Source organism: Physella acuta, unplaced genomic scaffold (assembly GCF_028476545.2).
Source record: "Physella acuta isolate Inbredline_101_S28 unplaced genomic scaffold, ASM2847654v3 ptg002087l, whole genome shotgun sequence".
NCBI lineage: Eukaryota > Metazoa > Mollusca > Gastropoda > Physidae > Physella > Physella acuta.
Window position 1 is genome coordinate 39,915 of NW_026733589.1, and position 13,875 is coordinate 53,789.

General features: G+C 34.9%; 1 protein-coding gene across 5 annotated transcripts in view; it reads right to left on the reverse strand.

Moving 5' to 3' along the window:
* Positions 1-874: 874 nt before the first annotated feature.
* The window catches only part of LOC131932099 (solute carrier family 45 member 3), a 69,461-nt gene continuing 56,460 nt past the window's right edge, over positions 875-13,875 (reverse strand). For all 5 annotated transcript variants that reach the window (XM_059288986.1, XM_059288985.1, XM_059288987.1 and 2 more), the window contains 3 exons: positions 8,183-9,346; positions 6,866-7,198; positions 875-6,195 (listed from right to left, as the gene is read on the reverse strand). In XM_059288986.1, coding sequence (XP_059144969.1) covers positions 5,914-6,195; positions 6,866-7,198; positions 8,183-9,304 — 1,737 coding nt within the window. In that variant the 5' untranslated portion in view covers positions 9,305-9,346 and the 3' untranslated portion in view covers positions 875-5,913. The remainder of the gene's footprint in view (positions 6,196-6,865; positions 7,199-8,182; positions 9,347-13,875) is intronic.

Consider the following 13,875-nt stretch of genomic DNA (forward strand, 5'->3'; position numbering starts at 1 on the left):
CCACAGCATTCATTATACTATACTGACCACAGCATTCATTATATTATACTGACCACAGCATTCATTATATTATACTGACCACAGCATTCATTATATTATACTGACCACAGCATTCATTATATTATACTGACCACAGCATTCATTATACTATACTGACCACAGCATTCATTATACTATACTGACCACAGCATTCATTATACTATACTGACCACAGCATTCATTATACTATACTGACCACAGCATTCATTATACTATACTGACCACAGCATTCATTATACTATACTGACCACAGCATTCATTATACTATACTGACCACAGCATTCATTATACTATACTGACCACAGCATTCATTATACTATACTGACCAGCTTCCACCCCTCACCATATTATACTGACCACAGCATTCATTATTCATACATGAGGTGATAGTGTAAAGTTCCGTTTTCAAATTCGACATTCCATGGTGCAAGTGAAGTAGAGTATCTATTTCTGTGACCTTGGCTGTATAAGCGATTGTATGGTCAGCATTATGCCCAGCCGCTTTTACTTTCCCTAACGGAATGTGAGTTTGGTATCCATCAGAGTTGGGTGGACTCAGAGACATTCTGTTGACCTGAACCCGGATTTGAACTCGAGACTTTAGGGTTAGCAGTCTAGCACTCTACCGCTAGACCACGCAGTACTCGAAGAGATAGTGTGGTCAGCCTTTAGTTTCCCCAACTAGAACCAGGTACCCATCATAGCTGGGTTGATAACGCCAATGAACATCTTTAAGACAGTTAAAAATGATAAAAATAAGTCTTCACTAGTGTTCTGTCACCAATGCGAAGAACCTTACATTTAATTAAGATTGGAATATAAAAATACAATAAACTGAAATAAAATCTCTTTATTTTTCATTGAATTCAAAATGTCAAAACAGCAGACTCAACAAAATTAAATTAGATTGTCATGACATTGACACCATACGAGGATTACAAAACCACAACACATAGATCTATTAATCGGATATTTATTCAGTCATTATTTATATTTTCTAAATGAAAATTCTGAATACCAAACACTGGTCAATTTTCTTTTAAACATTTGCAACATTTTGTTTTTAAATTTGTGTAGAACAAATTTGGTAGTAACTTTTAAATACTTAAAAAATAAAAATAATAGCAAAATAAAAATAATTTCAAAATATGATGAATAACAACACATTTAATATTTCAACAAGAAAGCTGTTGAAGGAAATAGCCCCAAATAAAATATACAACGTATGATAGTCATACAATTTACACTTAAACCACCAGTCATGTCCCTTTAAATTACCCAGTGTCGTAAATTTCATACAGTTTGAAATATAACGAGGAAGCACAACATAACAATGAACACACATAGCTTGGAAATTGTGACGACTTCGTACATCATTAAAATATCAAGAGGATCAAATTTTTACATGTTATTCAGTTTAATGGACAAAAAAAAAAGGACATTATATTATATTTTAATGACAAAATGATTTAAATAGCTATTAGGACAGCACCAAAAGTACCCAAATTGAAATAAGTGTATATAAACCATTCTAAAATTTCACGATTACAATATATATTTATTATTCTGCTTTATAAAACCAGCTAGAATATTTTGTTTGTAAATGTGATTGTAACTTTAGGAAGACAGAATTTTGGTTAAAAAGTCAAATGATGAAAGGAGAACATGACGACTAATCTCAAACATATACTGAATGGACAAAAATTATGCATTAGTTGACTACACATTAATATTGATTAAAATTCTAAAATAAGCTTTTTCTAAAAATTTACTTTCCAAAAATTGGTTGAAAATTGTTGGCTTTTTAAAAATTATTTCCTTTTTAACTTCTTTCCTTGATATATATATATAGGGACATTTTAAATTCTTCATTATAGTCTCCAATATTAATTATACTCTAAGATAATTTTAGTGACAGGAGTTTTGAAATATAAAATGACAAGTAAAATTAAATAGCAAATACAATATTTTGTGTGCATAAATAAAATTTAAAAAAATAAAATGTTCTACTAGTAAAAAAAAAAATTAAAATATATTCCCACTATATTTATACTTTTATGTGTTGACTTTTAAATTTTTTTTTTTATATCAAAATAAGAATTATTTTAGGAGATTCATTTATAAATTTAATACAATGATATGAGTCTTTGATCGTGTTCAAAGGCTTTTTCCAGCAATTTCATAATTGGAAACAAACACATTAGGATTATCAAATGCCTATAGTATTAAAAGCTTCTATAAAAAAGTTTTGAAATACATTCATTATTAAGAAAAGTGTTTAGTTTCTCATTAAGAAAATATATAACCAATTGAGAAGACTGCAGCTTTCTTTTTACTCAGATTATGGGCAACCATTTCTTTACCAATGGATTATAAAAAGCTTTGTCTATAAAGTATGCATAAACATGACATGTGGAATTATCAGTATGCATTTATGGTGTTAGCAGATTGTTTTCACATCAATTTTATCTTTGATTAGAAATAATTACCAGATTCATTCGTTAAAATTGATGAACAATCCCTGAGTCAGCATCTTGCACATGTTTTATGTCAAATAACAAAAAAAAGAACCTCTATTTTTTCATACACATTTACCATGGTAAAAACCAAAGATGAACAACTGAAATAAAAGTTGGAAAACAATTATAACACAGGGTGAAATTCAAAGTAAAATTTGTAGTTGTATTGCTTGATCACCATAAAAACACAGACAATTTGACTTTAAGAATTAGGACTCTATTTTTATTTTAAATATTTAAAACATTTTATGCAAAAGAATATTGGATTTGAAAGAGATGGGTGTAAAAGTACTTAAGGTTTAATACCAAGTAACATCTCACTACCTCCCCTTATCTTGGTGGTAACAAGAAAACTGCATGAAAATTAACACATTTTTTGTAGTTATAAAACTATTTTTAGTCTTTTAAAAAAGTTACTCTTAATGCTGCGCCATACATTTTATATGAAGTTTAAGATTTTATAATAAGTTCAACCAAAGTATTACTAAAATGTATCAAAAGCTTTTCTTAATTAAATGAATGTAGTTTATTTTCAGACTGAACACAGAACGTTGAAATACAAGTCCAAAACAATTTTTCATCAAGCCTCTATAGACTAACACAAAAATTGAATTAAAAAATCCTATCAAATTAGACATTGGTAAGGAATGGTTTTATTGCAAACAAGGATTATAAAGTAATATTATTTTATATATATATATATATATTTTAAATATCTTTTTAGCTATAAAAAATAAAATAAACCCATAATAATAAAAATAGAAGCAAAATATAAAAACCATCAGCAAAATGAGCCACATAGCTATTAAAAAATGTAAACATTTTATTTCTTAAAAACATGAAAGGATTTTGGACTTCTTTACTAAAAATACTGTTCAGTTTAGTGCATAAGTATTAAATATTAAACAAAAGCATGAGCAGGAAAAAAAAAATGAACATGAAATAAGCCCAGCTCCAGATATTGCAAGTGTAGAGGAATGCACACACAAAATAAATGGCTGCTTTTTAATCCAATCCCACATTTATTTTAATAACACCACAAATAAATCTCAAACTACAGGCCATGTACTCCCTCTTGATGTTCACTATACCCAAACAAAAGAAAAGTAAAACGCAGTATGTATGTGTGTTATTGTGTATATATATATATAATACACCCCAGTATTTGCCTTTGTATATCCCATATGTAAATATTGAAAATATTGACATTGAAATAATAATTTAATACTCAAGTAGAAACAGAATAATAAAAACCTCATGTAGCAAGCATTTACAGTTTTGTATGGTGTAAATATATTTTTCTATATGTATTTAATAAAACATAGAAGAACACAGGATGAAGGCTGAAGATAAAATATTTATAGAAGAAAATTGTAAGTAAGCACACTATGGTAAAAATAACTTTAAGCAAGGGAGGCTATGAGTTCATTTAAAAAATAAAATAATTCTGTAAATTTATAAAACAGATTTTAAAAAAGCTTTAAGAGATTGTGAGAAATTTAAATTTAAGAATTCAGTAAAATGCCCAAAACAAGAATTTGTATAACCCATTAGTAGAACTTTTGACCTTTTAAATACATTGTAGAAATCTTTCATCCAAAATCATTTGTTTTAAAACAATTTGTTTAAAACCAATTCAAATGAATGCAAAAACTTGTATATGGACAATTCTAGAGGAAGGTGCAGTAGATTAAACTTTGGGCACTTTGTTTTTTATTTAAAACAAAACAACAAACAAAACAACCAGAATAAACGTAAAAACAAAAGTTATAAAATATCTATTTAAAAACCCTAATTTTTTTTATTTCACTACTTTTGACAGCACAAATGAAAGACTACCTCAACGAATAAAATAATACTTATAACTAATTTACCTAACTATATAACTGTATAAAAAAATAAAACTGAATTCATCTTTCGTTATAACAAAAATATGAAAAAACTTTGTTACAAAATAAGAAAGTTTATGTCTTTGTTACAATAGTATACAAAATGAAATTTAAAAAAAAATTATATTAAAGAGCCCTTTGACATAAATACCAGGTACTAAATAAAGCTGAGTGGACTCAAGTTATCCAAACAGACAGAACTGGATTAAATTCTGGAATCTTGAGAGCAAAACCAGCCTATTTATAATGAAGTGGTTAATAGCTTGTTGTACCAGGATTAACATTATATTCTTTGAATAAATGCATCTTTTTCCATCAAGTACAATAAAACATTGCTTAGAAAATAATGGAGAAAATGTAACCATAACATATGATTTAATATCAAGTCCACAAGTGTCCAGAGGAAATAAAACTTTTCACTTTGGCTATGCAACTTAAATATTTCAGCAGAAATAACGTGTAAAATTTCATGTCGCTGGCATATGGTACAAGACTACAACATTTCACAACAGCTTATAAAGCTGGGGAATAGAACAAAATTCATAGTGTTTTTCTCTACATTTTTTTAACCACAACACAAAAATAATATTTAATATTTTGAAGAGATCTTGTTGATAAATAGATGATGATCAAACAACAATCACTGCTCGTATATATAAATAGATAATGCTCTAGATACACTTATATATATACATATATATCAGACCCTCTTTTATGTACAGGGAAACAAAATCCCAGTTGTGAAACAGTTTTAATTATCTCTTTTATTAGAGAGCTAACAGGGAGATGTGTTTTTTTTTTTAAAAAGATGGTTTGGAAGTTGTATCTTTTAAAAAAATATTTTTATTAAATTTGGTAGACATCGTTAATTTTAAAAATTACGAAATATTATTTAAATTTTTCCCCCAATGTTTTTTAAACTTTCTCCATATTGTTAAAAACTAGGTTAGTTTGAGTTTTTTTTTTTTAAAGAAAGACAACATTAATCAAAAAGTATTTAGCAGTGATATTAAATATTCTATCAGCGCATACAAAATTGAACCAGGCCTTTCTTTCAATAATAAAGACATGGGCAAGGAACTCTCATTTTCATTTTTACAAATCACTTGTGTCCCTTTGTTGTAACAGTAGATGGGGGAGATATCAACAAACAAATCACAAATATATCTCAACAACTATATTTATATATCCAACAGTAACAACTGCATAACCACTCGTGGCTGTATGCAAATGACAGTTTGAATCACATGATTTGATGGATAACATGATCAAATGAATCACATGATCCAATAAATGATATGATTTGCTGTATCACATGATCCGGTGGATCATAATCCAATGAATCACATTATTCATTGTATCACATGATCCAGTGGATCATCGGCTGAATTACACGATCCTGTGAATCACATGAACCAATGAATCTGATAACTAGAAACTTATACCCCCAGTCCCTTGACCAGCCATTATGAATCCCTAACACGTGCATTCCCTTGACTCGCTATACAGCGCCGCGCCTGCGCCTCGTTCTCGACAATCCTCCCAATGTAGTAGATAGACAGGACCCCCATAGTTCCGGCAGTGACCATGTACGACACCAGCGTGCCTGTGATGTGGACTATGGTGCCCATGGCGGCCGTCATGACAACTTGTGACAGGAAGTATGACCAGTCCAGGACGGCAATGTCGGCGCCGATGCCTCGCTCGGTGTCGGAAAGTAGAGCAGGCGGTAGGTCAGCAAAATAGATCTAAGAGAGATAGAGAAATGGATTATAGATAAAGTGTAAAATAGACAATGGAATAGGGATGTTTAAAATAAATCTCAGAAAATCTGACATACAAACTCATGTTAATGAAAAAAATGTCAGCAAAATAGATCTAAGAGATAGAGAAATGGATTAAAGATAAAGTGTAAAATAGACAATGAAATAGGGATGTTTAAAATAAATCTCAGAAAATCTGACATACAAACGCATGTTAATGAAAAAATGTTTAATTAATATTAGGAATAATTAGCGAATAATAGGCATGAACATTAACGAAAAATTAAATTAAAATAAAACAGTAGAAAATTAAAGGTGATGTTCTACAAGTTAGCTGTTAAAAAAAACCAAATTAAAATAAATACCTGCCCACTAAAAAAGTTTTGAAAAGACATCTATATTTATTATAATTATCTGGACAATTTCTTCATTAGATTTATGCACATGATATTGAACTTCATAGAACCAAATTTTTTGGCTGTTTTTGAATAAACGTAGTGCTACTTAAAACTGAAATTTCCAACTTTAGAGGAAAGATATAACTGTGTTAATAAAAAATATATAGTTTTTAATTGTATTTTAGCATGCCTTACTTCTATTGAATAAAAAAGAAAATCAGAGTGTTCTCCCTGGAATTAAATTTTTTTTGGGTTACCTTTTTATCAGCATGATACTTGGAGACCAGCATAAATGGGATGGTAGTGATGGTGGAGTAGCCAAATCCAGTGGTCGCCGCCATCAGGTTGACAAAGTAGATGTGCCGGATCAGGACCATCCCCATCATGGAGAAGACAAAGGTCACCATACCCAGGGTGAAGGTCGTCTTGTAGCCGTAGGACACGGTCAGGCGCTCGATGAAGAACACGGAGAAGATAGCAGAGCAGATGCAGTGGAGGAGCAGACCCCAGCTGGCCACTCGCACGCCCTCGTCGTAGGCGCGGCTCTCTGGGCTCAGGGGAGGTGCGTTAGGGTTCCCTCCGTACACAATCTGTTATAGATGATAAAAAATTAATTGTTTACATTGTTTTCAAATTCATGATTTTTATCTAATTGTTTTGGAACACATTAGAACCTGGCTTGTTCTATTTTTCTCATATAGTAATATCCTGGTGCATTTAACTAACATTTTTACAATCAGATTTCTTCTTTATTCTTCTGTCTTAATTTTAGTTTAACCAAAATTTTTTACAATCATATTTCTTCCTTATTCATCAGTCTTAAGTTGGAAGGGATTCCCTCCAACACAATTAAGTATATGTGTCAACTCGTTATGTGGTATATAGGCCGTTGACGCCTATTTCAGCCTGCTTTTCTTTTTGGGCTTGCTTCCATAGCCTTTGTCTAACCAAGAACAAACTACAAGGCAGCAGTTGTTTGATTTTAGAGTTGTCTCTCCTAGAAGAGTTGCTGTCCCCAGCTATCATCTGCCTGAGGGTTTGAACTCAAGAGCATTGAGATTTGAAAGGTTTATAAATTTTTAAGTGAGGAGAATTCCAATATTATATACATAAGAGACATAAGAGTCATTGGTGACATATTGAGACAAGCTTGCCATAAAATGACGCTACGCCTGCATTCATTTATGGTGTGGTAATGATTTAAGTCAAGTCATGTACCCATGTAATACTATGGAACACATAAGTTTAAATAAAATTTTATTCCATTGCCACATCTATTATAGAGCATTAAAAAATTTCTTTCTACCTGCCCAACTAATTCTGTGAAGTACATGTTTAAAAAATTCCTAACTGTTCAATATAGTTAGTGAAATATATGTTTAAAAAATCCCTTCTTAGATAGTCTGTGAAGTATATGTTAAAATACTTTTTTCAGTCAAGTACATGTTTAAAAAAAAATTCTTCCCACCTAAAGCAGTCAGTGGTGAAAATATGTAAAAAAAAATTATTATCCAGACCTGCCTCAGTGAAGAATATGTTAAAAAAATTCAGTGAAAAAAAAAATGTCTCCCTACCTGCCCAACGTAGTCAGTGAAGTATATGTTAAACCCCATAATGGCTGTCCAAGCGCAGTAGTCAGCTAGCACCAACAGCCTCAGGACAACAGGAACCTTGAAGAGCTGCACCAGTTGCCGTGGCAACAGCTGTTTACCCAGCCACGACAAGCAGCTCAAAATATTGTTACAGAACCTGCCCCTCTGTGGCAAGTATGAGCTCATCTTCGCGACATATCTTTTTAAATAGCGTAAAGTTCTCCCTTTTTTGTTGTCTGTGAGGGATCTAGTCCTGCTGCCCTGGTCAGGATAGAGAAGTCCATCCTCGGAAGAATTGCTACTGGACTCGTATCCACTTTCATGAGCAATTTGTTGTTTAGGTGCGATGGATGCGGGTGAGATGGAGACGCTGGAGATGTCAGATGAGGCATGTGGATTTGATAACGGTACTTCCTTAGCAACCATAAGCGTTGCGGATAACATGGATGTGAAAACAATGATAAGGATTGAAAATATCGTTGCTTCTTGGCCGCCGAAATAATCCCCAATAGGGGTGGAAGTCCAGTCGATGGCGGTCAAGAGGTATCCGATGACCCCTCCCGAGCTGATCATCAGAGAGTAGATTGTAAAAATTTTTTCATTCTGGTCCGAGTCTTTGGAGGCGTCGTTGAGCAGGGCTTCGCAAGGCATGAGCGAGGCCTGGGTGGTGAAGTCTAACAGAACCACCCCACAAGTCAATCCGATCAGGCCAATTTTTTTACTAAACGCGTTCACCCCCACCAACAAGGAGGCGAAGTATTCGCCAAAAGGGATGAGGTATAATGAGAAAACTAGCATGACGGCCAACCCGAGGATAAATGGCCGTCTTCGGCCAAACTGACTATAACACCTGTCGCTAGCTCGGCCGATCACTGGGACGAAAATGAACCCCAACAGCGGGCCCATCCCGAGGAGGAATCCCATGTTTTCTTCGGAGTACCCAGCTTTGAGAAGCATAGGAGGGATGTACGTGAAGCCAGCGCAGGCCACAATCTCCACACCGCAGACCACGGCGTTGAGCAGCAGCATCTGGACCATGGAGAGGGTCAGTTTAGGTACTTTGGTGTAGGACACGTCCAGCACTACGGCAGACAGGGGCTCCATGCTGACCGGTGCTCGCTTGTACCTTTTGGTCAGCTGCTGGACCTAAAAAAAGAAAAGATTTCATTTGTTAGAATGTTTATATAGAAGGAATTCATTTGTGAAGTTTTTTTATTTTTATTTAATAAAAAAAAATGAAGCTTTTAGTTATGCAAATTATAGTCTTGTCACTTAATAATTAAGATCAGAAAATAATTATATCAAAAGATGACTGAAAAAGATTTCTTTAAAAAAATGTGTGCATGTAGTGTAAGGGAAGTAACAATGAAAATATACAATGTTGATTTTTCCTTGTTACCCCCCTTACTGTACACGCTAAACACCGAAATAAAACCGTAAACTTGCAATTTAATTAGAGTCGTTCATATCAATGAAAAATAACTTAGAATCATTGAATCTGTAGGACTTGGTTTACATTGTAGTTATTTAAATTTCAGATACTGTTATTCAAATTCTATGGTATGATGTTTGTTGTAGGCCCCAATAAAATAATAATTATCTTTTGAACAGTCATATCTAGACTTTATTTAAGAATTTTATAGTACGTACTTAATTTTTATGCTTTAGGTTTATTTGTTTAAAATAAATTACCTTGATTTAGGCTAAAAGAAACTATTATACATAAATTAACACAAAATTTAGGACGATGATCCTTTACATTTAGTACTTAGACCATTAATGCTTGAAAGTTAAGACTCGATTTGCCCAGATTGAGCACGTAGACTTAAAAAAAAAAGCCAAAGAGGAGAGGTACGATCTACCCAGATTGAGCAGGTACAACCAGTACATCTAAAGCGAGATAAATCAGGGCCAGTAAGTCGTAACGTACTTGCCTTGAGGACTCCGTGTAAATTATTCAAGAGTCCTATGAGATCTCTGTTCAGATAAAGTAGCACACGAGTGGGCTGATGCGAGAGTGCTTTCCCCTTACAGTTTCATTGCGGTCTATAAATTACGAAACCCTACAACTGTGCATAGGAGATGACAATTTTGAAACACCCATGCTGTTATTTCAGTGTTGTGGAGAAATATGATAGGCTTCAAAGAGGGGGGGGGGGAGGTCTATTTATTTGAAAGCGGGAAAATGGTTAATTAGAACCGGCAAGGGATTAATTGCACCGATAACACTTCAGTAATGAGAAAACGAAGGACGGTACAGATATACGAGTATTCAGAGGTAGGCCTACCAGAGAGACGGATATATATATATATATATATATATATATATATATATATATATATATATATATATATATATATATATATATATATATATATATATATATATATATATATAAAGGGTCCAATAAATGGTCATATAACAGGCCCTGACGGTCAGTTTTACATAAAGAACCTCAAATGGACAATTTTACATAAAGAGCTTCATTTGGACATTTAAAGGGCCTTACGTGGACATTTTTTTTATAGGACTAATGGACATTTTACTCTTCATATGGTTGATTTTATATAAAGGGTCTCTTGTTAATATATTTACATAAAGGGTGGGGGGTATCCACACCCCGAGAACACATCCATCGCCACCCCACTTGGACGCAATAGAAATATAAAAATGTATACTTAAGCTAAGGTCTCCCCCCCCCCCCCCCACACACACGCACCAAAATAACATTTTATGAGTCAACCCTCACTCTGATAAATAATTTGCAAAAAAAAAAACTGCCTTTAGCGTGTGTACATTTATGAAGTCAAGCAGAGTTTTACACCCCCAACCCCTTTCGTCGTAAAAAACTATATTAAACTATATTAAAAGCCCCCCCCCCCCCCCCCCCCCCCAAAAAAAAAGCCACTAATGTCCAATCTTCACCAAAAATAATCACATTTCTAAACATCTCTTCAGGAGAAGGGGCACCGCCTCCTTATCCGACAGCACGCCCCCAGAAATGGAATATATATATATATATATATATATATATATATATATATATATATATATATATATATATATATATAATTTTTATAGAACATTTATACTTTAATCCCCCTCCCCGGAAGTTTAAAAACCACCCCGCTCTCCCCGCTAGTAAAATGTTTGAAACAAATCATGTATGTGACATCATGTCATGTAAGAGACCAACGATCAATGTCTTCTTTAGACAATTACTCCGGGGTTGGGGAGAGTGGGGGGCACTTGAAACTTCCAAGGGGGGACGGGACACCTAATTTCCACGGGAGCATTTTCTTTCAGGCATAAAATCTCCCCCGCCCCTCGAACGAAATCGGAAAATATAATTAATTCAGAAAATATATACTTTTACCAGTGTCCGACCCCCCCCCCCCCCAACTGGGATAAAAAATGTCTGAAAAGAAACACAGCAACCAAGATGGCGACGTCATGCGTGAAAGGTAAACATCAACCACGCCGGAGGGCACGGTCGAGCGGAAGCGTTAGCGACACGGCGGAAGTAACGGATGGCTTTTTGAATACGTCCAGACTACTCATAAATATCACGCCAGTCTCCCGTTCACGTGACCTTTTACAAACTTTTTGTTGTTGTTTTGGAATGTCAAAGAAAGGCGGGGCGGAACTGGATGTCGATATTATTAGCGGGGAAAATTGTATTCCGATATTCCCAGCATATGATTGTATTGAATTGTTTATTGTTAAGCGTGATTGTGTGAACACCTCAACACAATGATAACTTTTTTCTTCTTCTTAGTTCTTACTTTTAGTATTGGAAGGGATCCCCTCCAACATAATTAAGTATACGTGTCAACTGGTTATGCGCCATTGAGGCAATTGACTCCGATTTCCGCCTGCTTTTCTTTTTGGATTTGCTTCCATAGCCTTTGTCCAACCAAGAACAAACTACAAGGCAGCAGTTGTTTGATTTTGGAGTTGTCTCTCCTAGAAGAGTGACTGTCCCCAGCTAACGAGCCTCATCTGCCCGAGGGTTCAAACTCGAGACTTTTCGGTTTAGCAACATTGAGCTTTACCGACTCGACCACGCCGACCCCTAAAAATATATCAATTTCGTCAGGGTTTTATTTTCAACTATTATTTGTATGACAATAACGTACACAAAGGCAAGGGCTATAACATCATCAAAACTATATAACACAAGACCGTAGGACGTCCCTGAGTCCACCCAGCTCTGATGAGTACCTGGCCCACGTTAGGGAAAGCAAAGGCGGCTGGACATAGTGCTGACAACGCCATCCTTGGAAACAGGTGAACTCTGCTTCACCTGGCCAATAAACCGTAGTGTTCGAAAGCAAACTTTACTTATACACAACCAACATTTAAAAAAATGAACAAAACTACAAATCGAACAGCGCTAAAAATAGTTTTAAAAAATAACTTACAAAATGTACAATCTTTATAAAAAGACCATCGTATAAAATGACCAACACTACAAAATGACCAACACAATAAAATGACCAGAAAAACTACCACACTAAAAAAAAAACAACCCATTCAGCTTTCATTATAAAAACGATACTCTTGGTGATACAGCTGGTATCGTTATAACGATATTTTAATGATGTGGGTTTAGCTTAGTCACCCCCCCCCCTCCCAATCATGACTCGCACATCTGGTATCGTCGAAACGATATTCTAACCATACGGGTTTAAGGTTATGGTTGGGTTACTCTTTTTGAAACCTGTCTTCAGGGGCAACAATACAGTAAAAAAATTTAAACAGTCAACCACGAAGATCCATTTTAAGTTTAATTTTGTTGTGTTAGAAAACATCCATTGGGTAGATCAGGGGTCTCCAAACTTTTCAGTCCGAGGGCCGCATTGACTATCAAATTTCAGTTCGGGGGCCAGTTTCTTCTAGGCATGTCTTTGATTTATCTGGGCAAAGTTCCTCAGCCATCACCAACACACGGTTTTTCCGTGGACAAAAAGATCTACGCGGGCCGGTTGAGAGGACATCGCGGGCCGCATCAGGCCCGCGGGCCGTAGTTTGGAGACCCCTGAGGTAGATGAAGTAGAGTTCATATGTTTCTTGACCTCGGCTTATGAAGGGACGGTGTGGTCAGCACTATGCCCCGCCGACTTTACCTTCCCCAGCTTAAGTCAGGTACCCATTAGAGCTGCGTGACTCAGTCACAAATTCGAACCGAGATCCGAACTCGAGATGTTCGGGCTTGCGGCCAAACACCCTACCATTCGACCACAGCAGTCACAATTTGTGGCTATAGATAACAGGTTCCGTCAGTAGTCGAGTATGAGAGAAGAATCAATAAAACGTATAAACTACCAATTTAATTAATGGCTTAAAGAAATCGAGTAGATCATATTCGTGAGATTACTTTCCCTAGTAGTATCACTAAATAAGTAACTTATATAAAGCCCTAACTCTTGCGCGTGAATAGAGAAACCAACAGAAACAAAATAATCCATACGACCCCGGATAACTAACATCCACCAACATATCGCTGTCCTAGAACCAGACTGCTCTAACTACATTATTTTTTTGGGGACAACATTGTGGCTGAAAGTGGGGGAGGGAGGGTGGGCATATGGGGACAACATTGTGGCTAAGGGGGGGGGGGGACGGGACGACATATGGGACAACATTGACTGAAGGGGTGGGGGGGGGGCAT